This window comes from Orcinus orca, chromosome 10 (genome assembly GCF_937001465.1).
Source record: "Orcinus orca chromosome 10, mOrcOrc1.1, whole genome shotgun sequence".
NCBI lineage: Eukaryota > Metazoa > Chordata > Mammalia > Artiodactyla > Delphinidae > Orcinus > Orcinus orca.
Window position 1 is genome coordinate 2,345,716 of NC_064568.1, and position 22,938 is coordinate 2,368,653.

General features: G+C 61.9%; 1 protein-coding gene across 12 annotated transcripts in view; it reads right to left on the bottom strand.

Moving 5' to 3' along the window:
* The window catches only part of IQSEC1 (IQ motif and Sec7 domain ArfGEF 1), a 330,995-nt gene that overhangs the window by 16,765 nt on the left and 291,292 nt on the right, over positions 1–22,938 (bottom strand). For all 12 annotated transcript variants that reach the window (XM_049693707.1, XM_049693708.1, XM_049693711.1 and 9 more), the window contains 4 exons: positions 19,699–20,945; positions 7,499–7,660; positions 5,575–5,697; positions 3,974–4,140 (listed from right to left, as the gene is read on the bottom strand). In XM_049693707.1, coding sequence (XP_049549664.1) covers positions 3,974–4,140; positions 5,575–5,697; positions 7,499–7,660; positions 19,699–20,945 — 1,699 coding nt within the window. The remainder of the gene's footprint in view (positions 1–3,973; positions 4,141–5,574; positions 5,698–7,498; positions 7,661–19,698; positions 20,946–22,938) is intronic.

The following is a 22,938-nucleotide window of genomic DNA, read 5'->3' on the forward strand; positions in this document are numbered from 1 at the left end:
GCGGCAGGGCTCACCCCAAGGCACCGGCTTCTAAACCAAATCCGGACAGCGGTCCCCCTGCCAGTCCCCAGCTGAACCAAAGGCCTCCAGACCCACCGCAGCCAGCCCTGCCCCGTCCACCACACGTGTGCTCGGAGCGCCCGCACCAGGGACCAGGCTGGCACTGCCCCCGGATGAGTGTGCAGGGGCCTGTGCCACCTTGCAGCCACGCCCAGGGGGCTCAGCACACACGGCCCCGCTCAATCCCGGCCGCCGCCCCGTGGGGCGGTCACCACAGTCCCCATTGCACCGACGGGCTGGCGGGGGCCTGGGGATGGGGCTGGGGTGCAGGGAGGCTGTGCGGATGGGGCTGCCCGGCCCGCATCCTCACTTTGCCCCTTGTCGGCCTGAGTCATGGTCTCTCTGAGCTACGAGTCCTCTCCTCAGTGACACAGGTCACCAAGAGCACGGTGACTTTACAGGGCCCAGGGCGGCTCACGGGGTCACCCTCACACCCCTGACACGAGAGCTCAGGGGGTCTGAGTGGCTGCTGTCCCAGTTCTGCGACTTGAAGCCGGGTCACTCTGACAACAAGCTTGCGCCCTTTCTGCTGCACGGCCCCAAAAGTGCCGTCAGGAAGTCCCAGCCCCGCTCATGACAGAGACGCGAAGCCCCCCACCCACCCACCCACCCCCCGCCGCCCTCAGTGTGCGGGCTGCTGGCGGTACGTGGGGCAGTGGGACGGCTCAAGCCCTCTGGTGCGCTGTCCGGCACCACCTGCCAGTCAGAAATTCAAACACCCTCGGGCCCACTGAGTGGATCTGGGGGATTTGTCCTGTGGGGTGTGACATTCAACGCAGAGCTGCTTCCAAATTGCACAAAACGGGAGCTAACCCATTTGCACACTCACAGGGGACTGGCTAAGCGGTCCGCATACGAGGACTCCTGGGACAGGGATTACTGTACGCCCGCAGGAACGAGGAAGGCCACGGCAAGCCTTGGCAACAGCCCTTAGATTTACCGAACCAAAGAGTGAGGCGCCGAGCAGAAGAGGGTCAAACCAGCCGTGCACATTTGTACCGGCTCCCACGAGAAGCTCCGCGTGGCACAGCAGGGACTCAAAGCCGATGACCTCCAGGGATGGGAAGGGCCCTGCTGTGCACCTTTTATGCTTTCTGGCTTTTTTCTAATTAGCTATTTTCTCAGAGCAGTTTTAAGGTCACAGCAAAATTCAGGGGAAAGCACAGAGAGCTCCCATATACCCCCAGCTCCCCGACAATCAGCACCCCGACCAGAACGCGCCTTCGTTACAACTGAAGAACCTACCCAGTCACCAGAGCCCACGGTTCACACGAGGGTTCACTCTCGGTGTTGTCCACCCTGTGGGTCTGGACATATGGACGAGGCCATGTGTCTGCCATTATAATACCGTACAGAATTTTCACTGCCCTAAAACCCCCTCTGTGCTTCTCCTTTTCATCCCTCCCCCACGACCGCCGGCAACCACTGGTCTCTTGACTGTTTCCACAGCTTCGCCTCCTGCAGAATGTGGCGCAGCTGGAATCAGATTGCAGGCTTTCAGATACGTTGCTTTCACTTAGCGATGTTCCTTTAAGGTTCCCCCGTGTCTTTTCATGACTTGGTAGCTCATTTCTTTTCAGTGCTGAATAATATCCCACTGTCTGGACGGACCAAGGTTTATCCATTCATCTACGGAAGGACAGCTTGGTTGCGTCCTAGTTTTGGTGAATACGAATAAAGCTGCTATAAACATCCGTGTGCAGGTTTCTGTGTGGACGTAAGTTTTCAGCTCATTTGGGTAAATTCCAAGGAGGGCAACTGCTGGGTCATGTTACTTCCTGGTTTTTGAACTATGTGAGGATAAGACCCATTCAAAACATACATTTAAAAAATCTGAAGGCAAATAGCAATAAATGCAAAATATCGCTTGCCTGGCTTCCAGGTTCCTCCCCTGCCTATCCCTGAACTCCCGGAGGCCCCCCCGCTGCTGGACCCGCTGGGCACACTGAGTGATTCCAGAGAAAATGTGTGTCCGGTGCATGTTGGGGCAGGGGGGCACTCTCTAAAAAGAACAAGCTGGGACGTGTGCTCAGCGCAGAGTGCCGACCTGGCTTTGGGAGGCCAGCGTCCTGCCTCCTCTGACACACACTTGCTGTGTGACCTTGGGCAAGTTCCCTCCCTCTTTGAACCTTCTGAAGCTCAAGGAAGCTGGGGCAGAGAACGCTAGAGTCCCTGGCTCGAAGAAAACAGGTGATTGGTGGCAACAGCCCAGGCTCGCAAGAAAGAATCAGTGGCTTCCTCTCCTGGTTCTGGGGTGCTCAGCCCCTGCCCCGGGAACTGGGGTGACAAAGCCCCCCTCCCCCAGACTGCCGGGACGGCGGATGCAAGGATGCGCACAAACCATGAAGCCGCAGACATGAGGGCGGCTGACCAGCAGGTATCTGATCCAGCAGCCCTGTCTTCCCCCGAGCCTCTGTCCACGGGCCTTGTTTCTGTCTCATTTCTCACACAGGAGAGGCCCCAGTTACATGGCTGAGCTGCTAAACCAGAGAAAAAATCAGAGTCCCTTAAGCTCCCCAGGGTCGCCAACAGCATGCAGCTCACGGCCAGCTTTCCCGGCAGCTACACAGCAACCACCTGCATCCAGGGCCACGGGGACGCCGTGGAGACCAGACCTGACCAGGCCCAGCGAGGACAGGGCCTTGAGGTGGGAGAGAGGAGCGGAGGGGGTGCAGCCCCCCGGACCATCAGTGTCCACTGACCGCCCTGCTCCCTCACCTGTTCTGGCGACTGGATCTCTTATCAACGAGGTTCCTAGGAACCACAGCTAAGACCTGCCCCTCCCCGGGGCCTGCGGAGGGCCGCACGGGGAGGGCCCTGAGCCCAGCTCCCTGCGGGACCGCCTGTCAGGGTGGGGCCCACCCCCAGGGAGCGCCAGCACAGACCCTCCGCTCTGGGGGACGTGACGACAGAGCAGTTTTACAGAAATGAAGGACAAAATGAGAAATTTAAACAGCTCGAAAAGTTGGACTTGATTCACATCAGTTGTTTCCCTTTTATAAAATTATGATGCCATTTCTAAAGGGACTTCAGTCCCTTACAGCTGTTTCCCAAGGACAGGGACAGTCCCCCAGCCCGGGACTCCACGGACAGGAGGGACCTGCCAGCAGCAGACACGGAGACAGCCGTTCCCTTTTCCATCCCTCTCCTGCCTGGCTACACAGGAGGAAGCCTCCGTCTGGCTGCCCAGCCCCTGGTCACCTGCCCCACGTGGGCCCACCTGCCAGGGAGGAGAGGGCAGCCTCGGGCCCTGGGCCTAGCCAGGGACAGCTTGGCTGGAACCCACAGTGGTTTTGCCTCTTCACGGCACTCGTTTTCGTAAATGATGCCCATGTGTGACAAATGCTACTGGTTTCCCGCTTACACTGACGACGTAAAGTTCGTTTTAAAAATACATATGTTTCATAAGAAGACAAAAACAAAAAGACAAGTCTGTTCCAAGAGGACCACTGAGGGAGGGGTATGGTGGGCGATGCTGTGTGGGCAGCAGTGATGGGGGCAGGACAGTGCCAGCCCCCGCCCAGCCCCCATCCCGTCCCCACCCCCCGTGCTCGGAGGCCCCGGGGCGCCCAGCACCCAGCTTGTGGTCCATCCTCCCTCTGCCCCTGCAACCAGGCCTGGATCCACCGTGTGCGGCCCGGCCCCAGGCGCTGAGCCCAGCTGCGCTCTCAGGCCTCTGCCCTCTGGCGCCCTGGGCCTGCGGAGCCCTGCAGTCCTCTGAGACAACATGCCGCCTTCCCCTTGGAGTGCCCCCGCCACAGCATTCAGCGCCCTCTACGGGAACTTGCACTGCATGGGCTCCTTTGGGGAGGAGCCGCACCCCTCCTCACGTGAGGCCGCGCTACGCGCACCTCTGTCAGGTGCGTGCTGGCGGGGAGGGGGCGGGCGTCCCGCCGCGGCCAGGGCAGCTCACCTCGGAGGTTCTTGACGAAGTCCTCTAGCTTCATCTTGCGCTCGGGCTTGACATTGGGGCTGTACATGTCCGTGTTGAGCAGAATGATGGCAAAAGCCAGGATGAAGATGGTGTCTGGGTTCCGGAACTGCCGCACCACCCCGGGGTTGCAGATGCAGTACCGCTGGCTGGGGGAGGACGGGGTGGTGCTTCAGCCAGGGCAGGAGGCCAGTCTGCCCCTCACCCATGAGCGGCCCTAAACAGCTGAAGCTGGTTACTGACCTCGGAGCCTCCGCCTCTGGTACACGGGGATGTCGCCTGTCTGGCAGAGCCGGCCCTGACCGTCCACTCACCGCCCCCCCACCATGTGAGTTAAGTCCCACCCGCCCGTAGTTCGGCCGGCATGTGGCTGCTCAGGGCTGAGGACCATGTCCCTCGGCCCCCGCGCAGCCACGCGCTAAGTTCCGGCCAATGCGATGTGGGCACCTTCGAGGCTGTGCCTTAAAGGCAGGGGGTGCCCTGCGTGCTCTCTGCCTGCCTGGAACGTGAATGTGATGGGTGTTGAATCTGCTCCCGGGGACCTCAGATGACAGGAGCCCAGGCCTCCTCCACGCCAGCTCAGAGGGCGGCCCACTTCCGGGGCGTTTCAGACACGGCAGCTGTGGCGGACGTCTTTGTTGCGGCAGCCGAACTAACAGCCTCGCTACAAACTGCCTCACAGAGTCATCTGCTCACGTCCTCACTGCCTTGAATACGCCCCACCCCCCACCCCACAGTTCCCTCCACTGGCGACCTTGTGCAGGGGTAGGTGGGTGGGGCAGGGATGGAGAAGAGGAACTGGGTGGGGCACCGTGACCGTGACCGAGGCCCACAACCCGCAGGCAGCAGCCATGGGCGCTTAGATGATGTGGGCTTCAATTTCGTCTTCCCTGTTAAGTGCCACCCCCTCCAGGAAGCCCTCCTGAGTGGAAGTGTCTGAACGCTCTCCTCCCAGGGCCCGGGGTTCCTCCTCCTGCGACCTTGCTCCTCTGTGAACCCACCACCCCTGCTGAGCCCAGAGAACTGGGTCTCCCACACCCAGCGCAGGGCACGGACTCCCTACGCGGCCAGCGTGCACACCATCCCAGCATGGAAGATGGCACAAGGACAGCCTGCCTTGACTGCAGGCTCTCTGGGGGGCCAGGCGCTGGGAGGAGTGCACCCACACGGCCTGAGTGGTTTAATCCTTCCACCCCCTCCAGGGTAGGTGCGTTCATCAACCCCTCTCTACTGGCAAGGACGTGAGGCACAGAGAGGTTAAGTAACCAGAGCAAGGTCACACAGTGGTGCAGGTGTCAGAACCATGCCCTCTGTGTCACTGAGGGAGCATCTGCCCCTGTGAATGAGCAGACGAGTGATGACACAGACGGACTCACGAACCAGTGGGGAGAGGACCACGAAGACGTTCGAGGCCCTGGCTCCAGCACTGAGCCGCACAGCACGTGGCAGAGGAGGGGCTGCCGCCCCCCGCACCCCTGTCCCCTGATAGCTCATGGCCACCTGACCCTGAAGGGGGGGTCTGCCCTTGAGCCTCGGTCTTCGAGCGGGGACGCTTTTTCTTCCTGACACCTGCCCCGCCCCACCTGAAGGCCTCGATCAGCCGCTCCACCTTCTGGGCCTCCCCCTGGACCCGGATGTGCGCCTGGAACTTCCGGAGAGCCTCGTCCAGCTCCATGGCGGAGAAGTCCATCTCGTCCACCACGCAGCTGAAACGAGAGGAGAAGGCCCCGTCAGTGTCCCCTGCCCACCTTCCCGCCGGGTGCAGAGGCAAGCACGGCCCGCAGAGGGCGGAGGGAGCACAAGGGGTCAGCGCAGGGAGGCCCGAGAGGGAGGGCGGCCGGAGTGGGCTCCCTCCTCCACAGGAGGAGATGGAGGTCTGGGCACCCACTGGCCCTGCAGCCACCGCGCCCTGGGCCTGCCCCTCACGTCAACGCTTTCCCAGGCATTTCTGCGGGGCCTCTGGAGGAGCTGTGCTGCCCTCACCTGCCGATCCCACAAGGGCAGAGCTGGGGAGGCTGCAGGTCACAGGTACCTCTTATCACAGCCCCACCCCCAGCACAGCCTGCTCCTGCCTCTGACCATGACCCCGAACAGTAGATGGGTCTGCAACAGGGACCCTCGCCTGACCACCCCCCGTGGGGCTGCAGAGACCCCGGCTGTGGGCCCCCCTCCCCTGGGCGACGCTCTGAGCACTCAAGGCTGTTGGGGCAGGGTGAGGGCAGGGGCCCCGCAGGACAATTCGCTGACCAGCATCCGAGTAGGATGCCTGGGGGCGGGTCTCGCTGCTTCCTGAGGCCGCTGCTATTTTCTGATCCGAGGAGAACAATGTGCGGATTTCCTACGGACTCACAGCAGCTCGGAGGGGGTGTGGGGGGAGAGCAGCGGTGGCTGCAGGGGAGGGGGCCAGACCACATGGTCTTGGGCCCCATTCACGGAGCAGCTAGCATGCTCTCCTGGGACGGTTCCTCCCGGATTTCGAAGGGGGAGGGGCACCAGCCACACTATCAGGGCGGGGCCAGAACAGAAAGGCGGGGCTGGGAGAGAGCAGCCCAAGCGGGACAGACGCCACAGCCGGCCACGGGCCAGGCACCACCAGCGGCTCGCTGCCTCTCCGGTGTGTGTGTCTGTGTGACTGAGTGAACACTAGTGTACTTATATGTGTGTGCACGTGGGTGTGTCTGTATGGGGGGGCACCCAGGCCAAACCCCCCGCCCCTCCCCAAGCCTGGGTCTGCTCATCTGTGAAACAGAGAGGCCACAGCCCACGCCCCACTCCTCCCAGGGGCGCCCGGAGGCGGCAGGTGTGCGTGGCCAGGCCGCCCTGCCGTTTTTGCTGAGGGTCAGTCTTTACCCTGCTCTGATCCCGTTCCTGGCCCACCGGCTGGGTCACCCATCCCGCCTGCAGTGTCTGGGTCGGCAATGTGCCCACGGCAGGCCTGGAGCTGCTCCCCCAGGTCCCGACAAAGGGGAGCAGGGCACCTGTTCCAAGCCGGCCTCCTGCTGGCCCTGGCTCCTTGTCTGCGGAAGGGGTTATGGACCCCTGACACCCCCGCGGACGAGGTGAGGACACAGCCCGCACGTAGCACCTGCCCAGTGACCACAGGACCCAGGTGTGGTGGCTTTCTACTCAGGACAGTCTGGAGGAGGACCGGGGGTGCAGGGTACGTGCGGGCAGGACTTCTCAAAGCTGTCAGCAGTTCCCAGGGGGCTGGGAACCTGTTCTTCTGCAGGGTTCCAAGTAGCTGAGAGTCTATGGCCCCCAGCCTGGTGGGCCCCTCACCCCATCTCCCGCCAGGAGAGGGAGGAGGAGGGGGGCTGAGCTCCCCGGTTCCCCTCCTGCTGCCCCTGCAGGAGGTTGGCCCAGGGGTCGCTGGGCCGGGGGAAGGGGCTGGCCCTGCTGGATGGGGCCAGCGGTGCTGGCAGGGCATCTCCCTGTGTCTGGGAGTCAGAAAGACAAAGGGGAGCGGGGAGCCTGGGGTGTGCGTGGGGCGCCCCCAGCCCCACTCACTCGAGCACGTCGCGGTTGAACTGCTTCTGCCGGTTGCCCAGGAACTCCCCGATCATCTGCCGGCTCAGGCCCTTGCGCTGCAGCAGGAAGTGGGCCACCCCCACCGGCGTGTCCGGCACGAAGCCGCGCTCGATGAGGTACTGGACGCCCTTCTCGGGCTTCCTGGGGGACAAGAGATGGGCTCAGCCGGGCACTCCCACCCCTCCAGCTCCCCCAGCCCTCATCCCCTCCTCCTCCACGGCACCTTGTCCTGCCCCACCCTGAGCCCACAACGCAGGGGAACCGGGATGGCTTGGGCCCTGCAGGAGGGCTGGGCCAGCGCAGGAACACGGAGGGTGCCGGGGGCTGGGGGGGGCACAGAAGGGCCCCACCCCTCCCCGCTCCGTGGTCCCCTCTGTGCTGAGCTTCCAGGCAGGCTGGAGGGCCCCGCCCAGCACACGCTGGCCGCCTGTGGCACGTGCTCCGCGCCGTCACCGTCTGAGGACCCTGCACGCCAACTCAGTCCCCACACTACTCCCTGGGGTTGGCACGCTTGTCACCTGTGCTGCCCGACAGCCACGTGACCTTGCTGGGGACTCGAGTGCCCGTGTCGTGAGACTTGTGTGTTAACACAGTCGGGCGCCTGGAACGCTGCACGCAGTAGGTGAGCAACGCCTGGAACGCTGCACGCAGTAGGTGAGCACCGGGAAGGTTTAGGATAAACCTCAACGGACGGCAGAGGACGTGGAGGCGCAGTGCCGGCCCCACCTGCAGTCAGAGGCCTGAGGCGGGGCTGTGCCGGCCCCACGGGGCTGAGCGTCCACCCAGACCAGGAGCCCGGGGGCCGGGGCGCCCTCAGGGGCTGAGCAGTGAGCCAGCAGGTCCCTTCTTCCCGTCAGCCTCGGGGCCTGGTACCGGCTCAGCTGACCTCACAGGGGGGCGGTGGTCGAAAGAGACAGGGCAGGGGGAGGCGCCACTGAACCCTCCCTCTGCACCTGTGACCCTCGGAGGGCGGTGTCCTCTGACGAACCCGGAGCCTCGGAGCTGCGGAGCCCTTGGGTATACCCGGCACCCCACGCCTTGCCCCAGTGGTAGAAGTCAGTGTCCTGCTGGCCCCTGGGGACATGGAGGTGAGGGCCAGGATCTACCTGCCACCACCAGCCGTGCGCTGACAGCGGGTCCCGCAGATGCCGTATTTCCACACGCAGGCCAACCTCCAGCCTCAAGATGACCCTGCTATTTTTATCCCAGGTGGCCACACACCCCAACCTTGCGCTCAGAGCTGGGCAGGGAGCGACTGCCAGCCGCCTGGGTCCTGGCACAGAAGTGGTCACCGAGTGGCCCCGTTCCCCCACATCCCCGTTCCTCCCGGCAACCCTGGGGTCTCCAACCAAGAACTGCCCCAGCCCCAGGCCTCTCCAGGCACTGGGCTACTGGTGCTGATGCAGCAACCGGGGGTGGGGTCGGGGTGGGGCGGGTCACGCTTCCTCACCGCCAGCTCCACAGCGGCCCCCACAGGACCCTAGCCCATACCTGACCGCCCCCCACTTCCACAGTAGCCCACAGATGTGTTTTCTTCGGCCCACACGACGTTAACAGAAAGAATTCCAGTTGGTCGCCAATGTTTAGAAACCGGGAGCTTGGACACAGAACCCGGATTTCCGGCTTCTCTTGAGAAGACAGCGTGGCAGCCCCCGGCCTGGATCCCATGTGAAAGTGACTGGAGAGCCCCCTCGCGGGCACCCTTGTCACCCGCCCGGGCCAGCCTGGCCCACCGAGGCCCTGACACCATGCCTGGTCCAGCCCAGCCTCGTCCTGCCGCCCTGGGGTGGCTGCTCCCCTCTCCGCCCCAGCTGCTCCTGCCTGTGTTCACAGGCCAATGGCATGCAGCCTCACAGCTGCCAGGCCCACGCTCAGGGCCCACAGCCTTGTGGGAGGGGCAGGCTGCGCAGGGGCCGTAGGATGAGGACTCCCCACGGCGTAAGTGCCGCATGCCAACTCTGTGCCGGGCGGCACTCTGGATGACAGCGGCGAGCACGGGTGGCCTCGAATGCCTGGCACGGCAGCTGCCACGGCCCAGTCTGAAGGGCAAAGTGGCCGAGCGAGGGTGGGAGGGGTTCTGGCAGGGGAGGCAGAGGTCTTCTCTGAGCAGGTGACACAGTGACAAGGGTGCTCAAGGAGCTTTTTGGTGGAGGCAATGGCGAAGGCAAAGGCCCTGAGGTGGGAGTGGGTTTTGTAGGATCGAGGCCATGAGGCTGCTCCAGGGCTCAGAGTAGGGCCCTGGGGGAGGGGCAGCGGGGTGGACAGGCCGCAGGGGCATCTGGCTCTCCTCTGAGTGGGATGAGAAGCCTGGCATGCTCTGAACAGGGCAGTGGAGGGACCTGGGTCCCCATTTAAGAAGCCGCCTCTGGCTGTTCTACGGGAGCCCAGGAAGGAGACCCTCGCAGGCACCCCAGCACTGGTGCAGGAGTGGGGGAGGAGTGGCGGGCTCAGGACACCGTCTGGGGGCAGCGATCACAATATATGCTAGTGAACCCGCGTGTGAGCCCGAGGGATCCAGCTCTCAGCCCGAGGCCAACGGGGCAGGAGCCGCATCCACCTGGCACCTTTCACAAGATGCTGCAGGAGAGGAATGTGGACTGACCGGGCCACGACCAGAGACGAGGGGCTCCCAGCAAACTGAGAGGAAAGGTGCTGCGGCTGGAGGTACAGGCGGGGGTTCGGGCAGGGGCTCCAGGCTCGGGATGCGCGCGGCCGGCAAGGGGAGTGATCTCCCTGACCGTGGAGAGCCAGCACTGATGTGAGTCCCTGGCCCGCAGGATCTTGCTGGCCCCCAGCTGCCCCACGTGTACTCCGTGGGCCCTGCTGGGCAGGGGTCCTGGGTCCACTGGCCCCTCACAGGGCTCCGTGCTGACCGGAGCAGCCCAGATGTCCTGCGTGGGTAAGTCACACACTCGGTCTGCTGCTCACCCACAGCCCTGCCCACCGCCCTGGGGCAGCGAGGGGCACTGGACGGGCTCGGGCCTAGGCAGGAGGGTAGAAGGCACGTCCTGTGGGGCTCCGAGATCCCCCAGAGCACCCAGGGGACGCCATGGAAAGGAGCCTCTGCCTGCCTTGTCCCTGAGACACTTGATGAGCGCAGCAGGCCTGGCCAACACGCAGCGGACGCGGCGAGTGAACAGAGAAGTGCACCCGGCTGTGACAGAGCCCACCCGACCTGGCAGACGGGCTCGCCGCCACCCCCAGCAGTGGCTCCCCCTTCCCTGCCTGCAAGCTTGAACGGGGCTCCAGGCCCTCGGGACTGAAGAGGCGCAGCCTGGGGCCCTGCTGACTGTGCACCCTCAGGGGCCAGCGGGGGCCCGGCGCACACAGCGCATGTCCGGCCAGAGAAACAGAACGTGCTGTGTCTGGGGCTGGGGCCGACGTGGCTCTGGGAAGGGCTGCTTTGGCCCATGTTCCCAGGACTCTGCCCTAGAACCTTCAGGGCCTCCCAAGTCTGCAGGACAAGTTCCGGCCCCTCGCCCCTCATCCACTTCTCCATTCACCCCAGGCATCCATCCAGCGCCTGCTCTGGGTGGGTGTGGCACCAGCACACCTGTGGTCTAGACAAAGTCCCTGTCCTTGAACACACATCCTCACTGGAGTGCAATGAACTCCCAGGAGACACACTCACAGGCATGGCTCAGATCCCAGCTCCGCTCTCTGGCTGGGTGACCTAGGGCAAGTTACTTAACCTCCCTGTGCCTCAGTCTCCCCACCTGGGTAGTGGGGACAGTGACAGTGCACACAGCAGAGTCACTGTGCAGATTAAATGAGTTAATGCCTCTAAGCCCTTGGAAAACATGCTGGGTTTATGGCTGTTTAAGAAAAGGGTCAGCACTAGGGCAGAGCTAAACCAAGGGGAAGCCGTAGTGACCACAGAAGGCCTGGACTTCAGATGGATGGGGTGAGAAGGCGCGGTCCAGAAAGGCCTCCTCGGGAAGGTGGCATTGAACCTGGAGCCAGGAAGAAGGTCCCTGGGGGCGGGAACGACCAACGCGAAAGCCTTACTGGACACGTAACAAAACGGGGCACACCAAGGGGGGAAAGTGGTGCGGGGGTGGTGGTGGGATGAATTGGGAGAGTGGGATTGACATGTATACACTAATATGTATAAAATAGATAACTAACAAGAACCTGCTGTATAAAAAAATAAAATTCAAACAAAAAAACGGGGCACAGAAAGGCGGAGTAGCTGTGCACCAGGCTGTCCAGCGAGGGAGAGCCAGGTTCTTACCCCTTTGCTCGTAGAAGCCCGTAAAGTTCCACTCTATGCTCCCAGCCCGGGACTGCAAATCTGCTCTGCCCACCTCTGCGCAGCCAGCTCTCCCCATCTCTCCGGGTTCCCCTGACGACTCCTTCTCTAGCTTTCTGACCTCCACCCTCCAGGACCAGCATCAACGAGGTGCAGAGGCGACATTTTCACCATCTACACCTGACGCGCTTCTGCATCCCGGGCCCCCGGGCCTCTGCCCCTCACCCCCACTGCCCGTCCGCTGGGTCTGCGAGCAGCCTCTGCTGTCCCCAGGTCCAGCTTTTCTCGTCGACTGTGCCAGGTGAGCACGTGCAGACCACAGTGGTGCTGCCCTCCTCGCACCTCTGTCCTCGAGCCTGAGCCCGGGGCTCTCGGGAGGCGGTTACTACGAGGCCGGGCTCTGCACCTAAGGACCACCCACCTGCCGGAACCCCTCTCCTCCCAGCAGGGTCTGCAGGGGCCACAACGGCTCCTCCTGTCGCTTTCCCTTGCTATAGCAGCTGAAGAGACATGGACGTGGGCGTCTGCCCAGCACCCTGTTGGCCTCTGGATTTCCCACACCCCCCTCGAGCTCCGCCCCCTGATCCCACGGGCTGCCCGTACTCCGGTCAGAGTGCTGCACCCCGCTGACCACGGCGAGCGGTTCAGAGGGCGCCGGCGGGAGCCTCTCTTCCTGCAGGGCTGCCATGAGGCTGGACCATGAGCCCGGACTACTGGCTGCCCTCCTGCCCTGAGGGCGCGATGGTGGGGCACGGCCAAGAGATGCCCAGTGGCTTTTCAGGTACACGAACCAGTAAGGCCCCTCTGCTTGAACCAGTATGATCAGATGCCCATCATTTCCAATGAAGAAGGGCCTGAGGCACACAGAGACCAGCACGGGGTCTGCAGACACCGGCAGCGCCCGAGGATGCCCCGAGGCTGGAGGCCGAGCCATCCCCGTGCTGTTCTCACTGGCCGCAGGGGCGAGGGATGGATTCACCAAGTTCAGCACCCAGAGGCCCTGCGCCCAGATGTGCCCTTCAACTCCGTAATCTAGGCTCGAACCCCTCCAATATCCTGCAGAGAAGCGGCCACCTCCCATCGGCTCGCACACCTGCACGGCCAGCAAGCCCATCGCCTCCCCACACTGCCTATTTTATCCAGCTCTGATTTTCACAAAGTTCTTTCTGATATTAGAAACCCAAGCTGAACGTGGCTGCCGGGGTCTTTTTCGCACTTATCCCAGAGACAAGGTGGAAGAATTACCCTCTGGCCCTCATGCACTATTGGTGTGAACGTAAACTGGTACACCCACTGTGGAAAACAGTATGTAAGTTCCTTAAAAAACGAAAATAGAGCTACTATATGATCCAGCAATCCCACTCCTGGGCATATCCAGACAAAACTGTAATTCGAAAAGATACATGCACCCCTATGTTTGTAGCAGCACTATTTACAATAGCCAACACGTGGAAACAACCTAAATGTCCATGGACAGAGGAGTGGATAAAGAAGATGTGGTACAGATATATACAACGGGATGTCAGCCATAAAAAAGAATGAAACATTGCCATTTGCAGACCTAGAGCTGATCATACTTCGTGAAGTCAGTCAGACACAGAAAGAAAAATAGTACATGATATCACTTATACGAGGAACCTAGGGAGTTCCCCGCTGGTCCAGTGGTTAGGACTCCGTGGTTCCACTGCAGGGGGGCCCGTGTTCGATCTCTGGTCGGGGAACTTAAGATCCTGCAAGCCGTGCAGCATGGCCAAAAATAAATAAATAAGTGGAACCTAAAAAATCATACAAATGAATCTATATACAGAACAGAAACAAACTCACAGACATACCGCAGAAAACAAACTCATGGTTACTAGGGGGAGGAGAGGGGGGAGGAAGGAACAAATTAGGAGTATAGGATTAGTGGATACTGGGAGTTCCCTGGCAGTCTAGTGGTTAGGACTCAGCGTTCTCACTGCCATGGCCCCAGGTTCAATCCCTGGTCGGGGGACTAAGATCCTTCAAGCCGTGCAATGAGGCAAAAAAAAAAAGAAAAAGAAAAAAGAAAAGGATTAATGGATACAAACTGCTATCCATAAAATAGATAAGCAACAAGGATTTACTGTAAAGCCCAGGGAATTATATTCAATATCTTGTAACAGCCTATAATGGAATATAATCTGAAAAAAACAACCCCAACTAAATCACTTTTCTGTATACCAGCACAATATTATAAATCATCTACACTTCAGTTTAGAAAAAAGAGAAGGAACTGGCATGGCTGGAACACCCGTGGGGCCTGCCCCGCACTGCCTCCCTCCCTGAGGCCCTCGGCACCAGCCAGCCCAGACCCGCGACAGCACTCTGAGGGTGGCGTGGGCCGGAGGAGTGGCTCACGTCAAGGGGAATAGGACCCTGATCTGCAAAGACCCAACTCAGAGTGCTCGTAAGAGAGCCACAGTCACTTAAACCGTCAGCACGTCCAGCACCAGCAGACGGCCCGGCACAGCCAGCACTTCTGGTTCTGCAGCCTCGAGCCAGCGCCTGGGGTCCCGCGGCCGGGCTCCCAGCAGCCACGCCTCCCAGGCCACCGTGAGAACTTGGCAAGATGCTGCACACGAACTGCTCAGCACCAGCTGGCAACTTAACACGCATCTACGCAGGCTGGCTGTCACCACTGTCCCCTTCACTGGTCACAACAAACGTAACGCCCAAGGCGCACGGAATCGGGAGCCCAACACGGGCTTTGCCGCTTACTGGGAGGCTGGCCGATCCCCGAGCCCCATGGATGTTGTAAGGATGGAACCTCGGAGCACCCCAGCCTCACTGCGCGGCTCTCTGCAGCAGCTCCAGCGGGCAGTGGCCGGAGGAGCAGGCAGGTGGCGACCCGGTGCTGGGCGGAGAAGACCTGCCTCCAAACCAAACGCAGGCCCTGGGCAGGGAGGGACCTCGGAGGCCAGGTGAGCAACTCCCTGCCCGTCAGGAGTCCCGGCACACCAAGTAGTCTCCAAGGCCCGACTTACATGCTCCTCAGACAAGAGGCCCTCAGTCCCTTCCGACGGCACCATTTCATCAGGGGCGGCTCTGGGGAGGAGGACACTCGTCCAGAGCAGGGAGAGGGCTGGCCTGGCCCATGGTCACCTGGGCCCGCGCCCGAGGGCGAGAGGGAAGGGCGTGAAGGAGCGGAGGAGGATGAGGTGAGGGGCACAGGAGCAGGGCCCTCCGTGGGCAAGCAGGTGACAGGCCCGGTGAGGTCCCGCTGGGTGCCCCTCCGGGCTGTGGGGTGCGGACCCCAGCTCCCACCGCTGTGGCGGACACCGCAAATATGAGGCTCCGCCCCCTGGACTCTCAGTGCACACGCGAGGCCCAGTGAGCGGGCGGGGCCACGGAGGCCATGCTCCAGGCCGCAGTCCCTGCACTGGGCTTTACGAGGGTGTGTTCAGGGGCCAGGCGGCGGTGGCGTGAATCCCAGTCTGGCCATCCACCGACCGTGGGACCTCGGGCAAGCTACCTCTGGGCACCTCAGCTCACCCAAACTGTAAAGCGGACTAGTGACGGTCCCCTCCCTACGGTCTCCCGTGAGCACGGTGGGCTCGTACAACAGCACCGGGCACATGTCAGTGCACGCGGGCATCAGCCACTCCCGTGCTCCATGCTGCTCTGTCCGCTAAGCCACCTCCTGGGTCCTCTAAGGCCCGAGCCCCAGGCCCCCTGCACTGGCTCCGGACGCAGGAGCCCCGCGGACCACAACAGCTGCCACCCGCTGCACCCTGGACAGCGGCTCCTGGTTTCACGGTCTCTAACCCTCATTACGCCCTGTGGGGGCAGGAACCTCATGGCCAGTTTCTGGGCGCAGCCAGCAAGGCTCAGGGTGCACAGAGGTGCCGAGTCCCTGCAGCGGATACGCTGAACTGGGGCTGAAACCCTCCTGCCTCGGCTCCCGGCCCCGGCCCGGTGCCCAGCGCTGCGAGCCGGACGTGCAGTCCTGGAGCCTGGGAGGCCATCTGGATGCCAGGCAGACTGCGGCAGCCTCCTCTGTGGCCCCGGGGACAGCCCCTCCCCACCACCCTGTTTCATTTCTTGGGTTTCATTTGTTTTCCCTCTCTCCTCCCCAGCCGGCTACTCACCCACTTTGGATCCAGCGCTCAGGCCCTCCACATACCCCCTGGAGGGGGCGGGTGTCTGTGCTGGAAAGCTCCCTCCCAGGAGTGGGTGGGACCTGAGAACTGTTCGAAAGGCAGCCTGGGTGTGGGCCTGGGTAGGGGCTGGGGAGGGTGGGAAATGGTGGGGGGAGAGGAGACCCACAGGGAGAGCGTGCAGAACAGAGGTGGGCAGTGGACAGGTGGGGGTGAGAGAAGGGTGCCAGGAAGGGAAAGGACAGAGGCGCTAAGGTCCGGCCCCCCAGGGAGGGGCCCCGGCCTCGGGCAGCAGGCTGCTCAGTGTGCGTCCTCGCCCAGCGGCTCCAGGGCCTGCTCAGGGGCATCCGGCTCCCAGCTTCACTAGCCCCGCACAGGGCCTGGCCCTCTATCTACTCGGGTCGGACCGCCAGCCCTTTCTGGGCCTGGTGAGACTCGGGAGATGGCCGGTGGCCACAGTGCTGTGGTTGCGCCTTCAATCCTCCAAACAACCCCCTAGGTGGACAACCAAGGCCGAGGAGGAGAAGACTGAGGACGGCCAGAGCTTGTAGCCGCACGACCTCCCAACACCTGCCCCGCACGCCACTCGGAGGAGCCAGCCTGCCACCCGCCCCTCTCTGCATGCGAGACCCGCGTCATCCAACGGCGGGCTCTGCAGCTGGGGGACCATCCTGGACCCGCACTGCCAGGGACGCAGCCACCAAGCACGTGTGGCCGGTGACCGCCTGCACTGCGGCTTGCCACCAGGGGAGCTGGACGGACTGTGGTTACCTTCAATCTGAACTTAAACACCATCTGTGGCTGGACCTCACCTCTGTCCCTCGACTTGTAAAGGGGCGAGGTCCCCCAAGCTCAAGGGGCTCCAGTGCAAAGTCCACCAGGAGTTTTCATGGTCTTAACGAGCTGACTCTGCAATCCATGTGGAAGAGTAACTACCAACAAGGGCCAAGACCACTTTTTAAAAGAACAAAAGAGTGGTTTCTGTTCTAATACAAAAACATAGAAAACTGAAAGTCTGATGTTGGCAAAGGAACACACAGAGCCTCTACCCATTAGCATGGAGCATCGCAGGGTCTTTATTCTGTTCAGGGCTGAGTCCAGGCCCCCTACACAGGGCCTGGCATGCAGCAGGTGTTCAATAAATATGTGCCAAGTGAACGAAAGGATCCAAGCACAGGCCCTGTTCACGTAGGAATTAGATGGGATTTCAAGTCAACAGAGAAAGGACAGACTCCTCAGTACACCGTCTGCAGACAACCAGCTAATTTACAAAGAACTATAAAAACTACACCCCTCACCTTGTACCGTTCTCCAAACCAAACGCCAGGTTAAAGTCCTAAAGGATATAAAACAAAACTAAGAAAGTCCTGAAGAAAATATTTTAAAACTATATTATGACCTGGGGCGGAGCCTTTTAAAATGAAACATAAAAAAAACAAAGTAATAAACAAAGAGAACACTGATGAATTGACTACATATATATAAATATTGAATCATTATGTTGTATGCCTGAAACTATGTTACATGTCAATTCCACCTCGATAAAAAAAATGCAAAAAAAATTAGTAACTTCTGACCAACAAAGCATACACAAAGTTAAAAGATATATAATTAAAACCCACTGAAACTGTACACTTTATAAAGGTGAATTTTATGGTCTGTGAATCCTATTTCAGAAGTTTAAAAAAAAAAAAAGGCGGCCAGTGACAGGAAGAAAATATTTGTAATTACAAAGGATTAGTATCCACAATATATAAAGAACCACTTATAAATCAAAATGAGAAATAACAGAAAAATGGGCAAAAAAATAGGAACAGGCATTTTGTAGAAGAAAAAACCCAAATGGCCGAAAGACACACATACGGATGCTGCATCTTAGAAGCAGGCAGAGAAATCCAAATTGAAACAATAGAGACACTATTTCTACGCTTTGATTGGGGTGGGAGACAAGGCTGAGTGCTGTCCACCGTGTGAGGAAACGGGCCCTCCAGGTCCAGCTTCAGGCTCTACTTCAATGGACAACACGCCCACGTGAGCCCCAAACATCGCCTCCTCCAGCTATCCCCTTCCCCAGAGACTCGGGAGCGTGTGGGAGGGGCAGGTCCACGGTCACTGTCATGTGGTTGGTGACTGTGAAAACATGGGAGCGAGTGGCCAGACCACCCTGGACAGCCGCACGTGGACCCCACGTAGCAGCACACAGACCAGGTGGCCCGTGGCACCAATGGGAATGGCCTCCAACAGCAAACCGCGTGGCAGCATCACAGGGGGGCAGTGTGTGTGGCCTGGGCCCAGGTAACGTCAACAGGGGCCACGGGGACAGCAGAGAGGCTCGGGCCCAGCTCGCCACACGTCTGGCGCTGCTGAGCATCCTATACACCCGCTCATCTCCAACTCACACTCCGCGAGGTGGACACTATTGGGCTCAGCGCCACCATGCAGATGAAGCCGCCGTGGTAGAGACCGAGCTGCCCAGGGACACAGACAGGAAGTGCAAGGACCGGGGTCTGCACCCAGGCGGCCTGGCCTGGAGCTGCGCTCTGGACCACACATGCACAGAAACCCTAGCTTGAAGGCTTTCAACTTCTACGCAGAGTGGAGAGCGTATTCATGCGTTACAGGTGTAATTAAAAACTAACAGAGCCAGAAAGAACCTACAGAGACCAAGGCTGCTCGGGTGAGGGATGCAACTTTTTCTGGCCTCCACCCGTCCACCCAGCTGGGACTCCCACGTCAGGACACAACGTCTGCCAGGGACGAGGGAACCCTGGGCACTGGGGGAGCCCCCAGGTCATCCCAGCCTCCCCCATGAGGGTCCGAGATGATCCGGGAACTGGCTGTGCCTGGAAGCAGGTGGGGGCAGGCTTTCGGGACCGACCTCAGGATGGGCTTGGCAGCTCACGACCTCCCCGTTCAGCGCGCTGTTCTGGCCACGGACTGCGTGGCAGTGGGACTGGTCCTCACACGCAGATGGAGTCTCAGGAGAGCACCCCTGGCAGATGTGACGGGTCCAAGACTCTTAGTCCTTAGCTGATCGAGGACCAATGACGCCCAGCCCCTAGTGGCTCCTGTGGGACTGCACAGTTCCCCCATACCCGCCCTTCAGGACAGGTCTCTCTGAGTCCCCCAGCCGGCCTGCCAGTTGCACCAGGGATGGCTCAGAAGTGCCCCCCAAGACTCTCCACCCCCGTCTAGCAGAGGAAGCGGGGAGCAGGGAAGCACAGTGTACAGGTGTCAGTAGCCACCAAGCAGGCTGGCCACATCCCCTCCACGTCCCCCTCCCCGGAGGAGCCAGTGCCAGGCCGGCATCTGGTGACCCCAAATCCAGAGGCCCTGTGGATGGAAGTGAGGAGAAATCCGAGGTTTAACAACCAGAGCCGCCAGCGTCTTCTCCGAGGGACTGCTCAGCCCGCCTGCCCTTCCACTTGCTATTTTCAGCTGTGCTAAGAATAGTGAGCTTTAAATACCAGCCTCCTGCCCCAGACCTGCTCTCAAGGCTGCCCCGACGGCGCCTTGCCAGAATGTGGCGTGGCGGCCACGCCACGGACCCAACGTACAATCTCCCAGAGGGCGTAGGGCCTACCAGTGCCCTGCTCCCGGGTGCGGGCCCGAGTCCAGGCTGCACGGACACGGGCACGGACCTGCACCCGGCCCGCCCCTGCTCAAAGACCCCCGTGCCCGCACCACCCAGGGCCAGACGCTGGGGCCAGTGTGGTATAGCAGGCGCCGCACCATGCACCCCCCCACACCAGCCCCCACCCCGGAGCCGCCCCTCATCCCGCCCGGGCCGCCAGCGGCCGGGGACTCACTTGTTGAAGAGGTTGAGGCCGATGCGGTAGTGCCGCCGGCGGATGACGTCGTTGCTGAAGGTGGGCGAGTCCCAGCTGTTGCGGGTCTCCTTGTGGTAGGTCTGCTTGCTGAGTGTCTGCTCGCGCAGGCTGTCGCGGGATGAAGACTCGGAACTGCAGTTGATGGTGTCGTTGGAGTTGGACGTGCTGTTCAGGCTGTCGTTGTCCCCATCCGAGTAGTCTGACTCGGACTTGCTCTGCCTGTTGGCCGAGCCATTGATAGCCAGGTGGCCATCCAGGGGCCTGGGCGCCCGGGCCCGTGGCTCCGGCTCCTCCCGGGGGAGGCCCCTGGGGGGCCCATGGGGGCCGTGCTTGGGGCTGCCCTGCGGCCCGCCCAGGCCGCGCTCATAGGCGCTCTGCCTCTTAAGCGAGCTGCGGTCCGAGCGGTCGCTGAGGTCCACGGAGCTGTCGCTGGGCGGCTCGATGGTGAGCAGCGGGAGGTGCTCCCCCCGCAGCCGCGGCTCCTGTGGCCCCAGCGAGGGCGTGCTCCGGCAGCTGGTGTCCGTGTCCCCCTTGTCGTCCTTGTGGGCCAGGGCCCAGTAGTCCTGGGCAGCACCCCCGGGCCGCAGCCGCAGGTCCGACTCGGCGCTGGACGGCCGGCGGCCCGCCTGCATCGGGGGCAGGGGTGGCGACAGCTCCTCCTCGTCGATGTACAGGGTGACGTCGCTGTACGAGGCGGTCATCTCATCCAGCTGGCGATGCTCGGCGCCATGCAGGGCCGGCGAGGGCTCGGCGTCCCGGGTCCGCCCCACGTCGGGCGCGGGGGCCCCCTCGGTGTGCAGGCTGCGGCAGTTGAGCGCATCGTCAATGGACTCCGCCAGCGACTTCACCTGCCGTGAGAAGGCGTCCTCCAGCTCCGTGATGGCATCTGCGAAGTCGCCAGCCGGGGCAGGGGCCTGGAGGGCAGGCGGCGGGCCCAGGTCTCTGCACTCGGCCGGCACCAGGGCCTCCAGCGGGGCACCCTTGTCGGTCACTGAGACCTGCTTGCCCTCGAAGTAGGAGCTGTGCACCTTCTCCGGCCCCTCGAAGGAGAACTGCATCCTCATGTTGGACAGCACGATGCGGCGCGACATGCGGTTCTCGGACATGGAGCTGCGCAGCCGCTCAAAGTTCTTGTTCATCTGGTACTGGCGGAAGGCTGTCTGGATGGTGCGGGCCGCATGGCGGGTCACGAGGCGGCCCCCATACTTCCGTTCTAGCATCTCCACCTGCGGGGGAAGGAGAGGAGCGTGAGGACGGCCCAGGAGGCCCAGCGCATCTCAGGGGTCAGACCCAGTTAAAGCAAGTGTTCCCTGCAGGACTTCTCAGAACCTTTAAATGGTGGTGGTTTCCCGAAGTTCTCTGGCCACAGTAGCCTTTGGCCCTGGTGTACCTGGGGCATGCAGTTGAATGAGACTTGGAGGTGGTGGAAGAGGTCAGGCAGCCCCTCCAGAGAGAGGAAGCTTGCGGCAGGTGCAGGTTAAGAGACTGGCCCGAGGGGCTTCGCTGGTGGTCCAGTGGTTAAGAATCCGCCTCCCAATGCAGGGGACGTGGGTTCGATTCCTGGTCAGGGAACTAAGATCCCACACGCCGCAGGGCAACGAAGCCCATGCGCTGCAACTACTGAGCCCGCACGCCACAACTAGAGAGAAGCCCGCGCGCTGCTACGAGGAGCCTGTGCGCTGCAGCAGAGGATCCCGCACACCGCAAGGAAGATCCCACGTAGCGCAACTAAGACCCGATGCAACCAAAAAAAATAAATGAAGAAAAGCGAGAGACGGGCCCGAGACCCGAGCAGGCCCTGGGTGCTGAGCACTGGCCGCAGGCCTCCAGCCCCGCTTCCGCCTGCGGCACCGCCCGAGGGCCTGGGTCTAGTCCTGGCCCTGCCCTTGGCAGTGGAGTGACTCTGAGAAGCCTTGGACCCTGCGGTTGCTCAGTCCCATCAGACGGACCTCGCAGGGCAGCGGTGGGCACAGGTGAGACAGGCCCTCGGCACATGCCAGCTGGGGGCTGAGGAGGTGCAGGACCCTCAGCTGCACTCCTGGGAGATGTAGACAGTTTGTGGGGGGCCCCAAGTCCCCTCCGTGGCAGATGGGGAAACTGAGGCCCAGAAAAGAGGCCCAGCACACCCCTGGAGGCCTCCAGACGCAGAGCAGGCTCTGTGAGCCTGGCGATGGGGCCGGGCTGCAGGCAGGCAGGGGCGCTGGGACTCCCGTGTGCCACGTGGGCCTGTGAAGTCCTAGGCTCATGCTGGCCGAGGACTCCGGACAGCCCCCAAGGGCCGCTCCCCGTGCCTGCTTCCCGAGTGAGGCCAGAACCCGCTCTTCAGAACCCGGGAAAGCCCAGGATAGGGAGCTGGCTGGTCGGCCAAGCCGAGCCCTTGGGTGCTGGGCAGAGTGGCCCCTGATGTGGGTGGAAAGGCCTCGGTCCCTGGGAGTGAGGCGTGCTCACATCCCGAGGGGGCAGAGCACCGCTGTCTGCTCCATGCAGGCGCCACGCCCACACCGGTGGCAGAGGGACAAGGTCCCCACCCTCAAGAGGCCAAGGCCGTCCAGAACAGAGGCACACGCGTCACTGAGCAAACCCCAGGCCATGGCTGAGTGGGGCAGACGGCTGCTCAGAGCCGCCTGAGGGTGGGCCAGAAGGGGGAGGGGGGCTCCGTGCCTCACTCAGGACTCAGGGTGGGTCCTGGTCTCCCTGAGGGATGCCAGCTCCCCCCCCCAGCCCCGCCCGCGACACAGATGTGCAGCTCTCCGGGGCCCACAGGAGGGGGAGCGGCAGGCAGGGCAGAGCGGCCCCTCGCACGAGAGGAGTTGGGGGGTGGGGTGAGGATCAAAATGACTTTTCAAAGCCCGTCCCTGGAGTCAGCCAGGGCGGGTCTGTTTTTCCTCTCGCCCTGAAGTTACTGAACGGCATCCAGAGAGATGACCTCACTTCCGCATCTGTGAGCAGCGTCTGTTTTCTGGGTTTGGAGTGGAGCTCTGAAAGCCCACGGCGCCGGCAGAAGGCCCACGGCTGAGCTCTGGGAAGCCCTCTCCTCTCCGCCCTCCAAGGCCTGGGCTCCGGGCCCCTCGTGTGGGGAGGAGGAGGGGCACCGCACAGCTCAGAGTGCGCTCCACGGCTCCTTGTCGCCTTCTGACTCTGGATCTCGCGACCCCAGGGGCGACACTCCTGGCCTGAGACCGTTCCCCAAGTCTGGGTCGGGACAGGAGGGACTTTGGG